The sequence below is a fragment of the Condylura cristata genome, unplaced genomic scaffold (assembly GCF_000260355.1).
Source record: "Condylura cristata isolate star-nosed mole 26May11 unplaced genomic scaffold, ConCri1.0 scaffold00004, whole genome shotgun sequence".
In the NCBI taxonomy this organism is placed as follows: Eukaryota; Metazoa; Chordata; class Mammalia; order Eulipotyphla; family Talpidae; genus Condylura; species Condylura cristata.
The window spans coordinates 125,475-127,623 of NW_004567105.1; the positions used below are offsets into that span (position 1 = coordinate 125,475).

At 73.1% G+C, this 2,149-nt stretch overlaps 1 protein-coding gene across 1 annotated transcript in view; it reads left to right on the top strand.

The window, feature by feature from the left end:
• Window positions 1-104: 104 nt before the first annotated feature.
• LMF2 (lipase maturation factor 2) overlaps window positions 105-2,149 on the top strand; it is a gene marked incomplete at its 5' end in the record, with an annotated part of 3,572 nt that continues 1,527 nt past the window's right edge. Inside the window, 8 exons of the mRNA XM_012735074.1 lie at window positions 105-416; window positions 501-529; window positions 791-990; window positions 1,061-1,239; window positions 1,390-1,522; window positions 1,645-1,779; window positions 1,841-1,946; window positions 2,015-2,111. Coding sequence (XP_012590528.1) covers window positions 105-416; window positions 501-529; window positions 791-990; window positions 1,061-1,239; window positions 1,390-1,522; window positions 1,645-1,779; window positions 1,841-1,946; window positions 2,015-2,111 — 1,191 coding nt within the window. The remainder of the gene's footprint in view (window positions 417-500; window positions 530-790; window positions 991-1,060; window positions 1,240-1,389; window positions 1,523-1,644; window positions 1,780-1,840; window positions 1,947-2,014; window positions 2,112-2,149) is intronic.

Below are 2,149 nucleotides of genomic sequence, written 5' to 3' on the forward strand. Positions count from 1 at the left end.
GCTCGGCCCCGGGGGAGCCTGGGGTGCGCGGCCTGCAGAGCGCGACCCTGGGGTCGAGGGGAGGCCCCTGGAGCCTGACCGGCGTGGGAGAGTCCAGATCCTGACTGGGGGCGCTCGGCCTGGAGGGCAGATCCGGCCTGTCGCTGACCGGCCTTCCCACAGGCTTGTATGGCCCCGAGGGCATCCTGCCAGCTCGGAGGACACTGCGGCCACAGGGCAAGGGGCGCTGGCAGCAGCTGTGGGAGACCCCGACGCTGCTGTGGGAAGCGCCTCGCCTGGGGCTGGACACTGCTCAGGGCCTGGAGCTGCTGACCCTGCTGGGCACCCTGCTGGCCCTGGGGGCACTGCTGATGCGCCAACTGCACCACCCCCTCACCTACCTGCTGCTCTGGGCTGCCTACCTGTCTGCCTGCCAGGCAAGTGGGGCTGCCCCCCCAGCCCGCTCTCCCCACCCTCCCCCTGCCTGCCTGCCCCTGCTTCAGCCACCCCTCTCCCCGCAGGTGGGCCAGGTGTTTCTTTACTTCCAGTGGTGAGTGGCCATTGGGCATGCCGAGGCCAGGGGGCGGGATGGGGGGCCCCCCCGGGCTGTGATGGGGGGCCGTGCCCCCCCGGAGCTGTGATGGGGGGCCGTGCCCCCCCCGGGCTGTGATGGGGGTCCGTGCCTCCCCCGGGCTGTGATGGGGGGCCGTGCCTCCCCCGGGCTGTGATGGGGGGCCGTGCCTCCCCCGGGCTGTGATGGGGGGCCGTGCCTCCGGGCTGTGATGGGGGTCCTTGCCGTTCCTCCCCACAGGGACTCCCTCCTGCTGGAGACGGGCTTCCTGGCTGTGCTGGTGGCCCCCCTGAGGCAGGCCCCGCCGCGCAGGCCAGCGGGCACCTCGCCCCACGAAGACCTGCCCTTCTGGCTGGTGCGCTGGCTGCTGTTTCGCCTCATGTTCGCCTCCGGAGTGGTCAAGCTGACCAGCCGCTGCCCGGCGTGGTGGGGGCTCACCGGTGAGGGCCGGCCCTGCCAGGGTGGTTGTGGGGGCCCCCGCCCAGACTCACCGCCTCCCCGTCACCGCAGCGCTGACTTACCACTACGAGACGCAGTGCCTGCCCACGCCCGCTGCCTGGGCCGCCCACCACCTGCCCGTCTGGCTGCACAGGCTCAGCGTGGTGGCCACCTTCCTCATCGAGGTGGCCGTGCCCCCGCTGTTCTTCGCCCCGGCCCGCCGCCTGCGCCTGGCCGCCTTCTACGCCCAGGTAGGTCAGGGCAGGCCACGAGGCCCTCCCCAGGCTGCCTGGAGGGCTCCGGGGCCCCGGCAGGAAGGCCCTGGGCAGAAGGCCAGGTGGGGGCGGCGTGGGCCGGGCCGCGGAGGGGGGCTCGGCCGCCTCAGGCTGCCGTGGCCCCAGGTCTTGCTGCAAGTGCTGATCATCGTCACCGGCAACTACAACTTCTTCAACCTGCTCACGCTGGTGCTCACCTCTGCCCTCCTGGACGACACGCACCTGGCTGCTGAGTCCAGCCACAGGAAGGCGCCGGCCTGTGAGTGTCCGCGTGCACCCCACAGCGGGGCGGCCCCCGACCTGCAGGGCCCCCGCTCGGCCCCACCACAGCCTGGCTGCAGGCGCTCCCGGTCCCAGCGGCCCCCGGCGGTCTTCCCACAGCTTGGCCTGAGACTCTGCTGTCCACGCTGTCCCTGCTGCTGGAGCTGGCCGTGTTCGGGCTGCTGGCCTATGGCACGGTGCACTACTTTGGCCTGGAGGTTGACTGGGAGCAGCGCGCCGTCCTCTCCAGAACCAGTGAGTGGGGGGGCCGGGGCGGGGGGGGGCCGGACACCGCTCACACCCCTTCCCTCCGCAGCCTTCACCTTCCACCAGTTCTCCCAGTGGCTGAAGACGGTGACCCTGCCCACCATGTGGCTGGGCGCCGCCTCCCTGGCCTGGGAGCTGCTGACCGCCCTCTGGAGGTAGGTGGCCCCGGGCGGGTGGGGAGGGGCTGTGCGCGGCCGCCAATGGCGCTTGGGTCCGCTCCTAGGTGGACGCGGGTGCGAGGGTGGCTGCCGAAGGTCTACGCCGCAGCCCCGCTGTCGGTCCTCTGCGCCGCCACGGTGGCCCTGTTCCTCAGCAGCCTGGTAGGCGGGGCGGGGCGGGGCGGGCCGTGGGCGGGCCC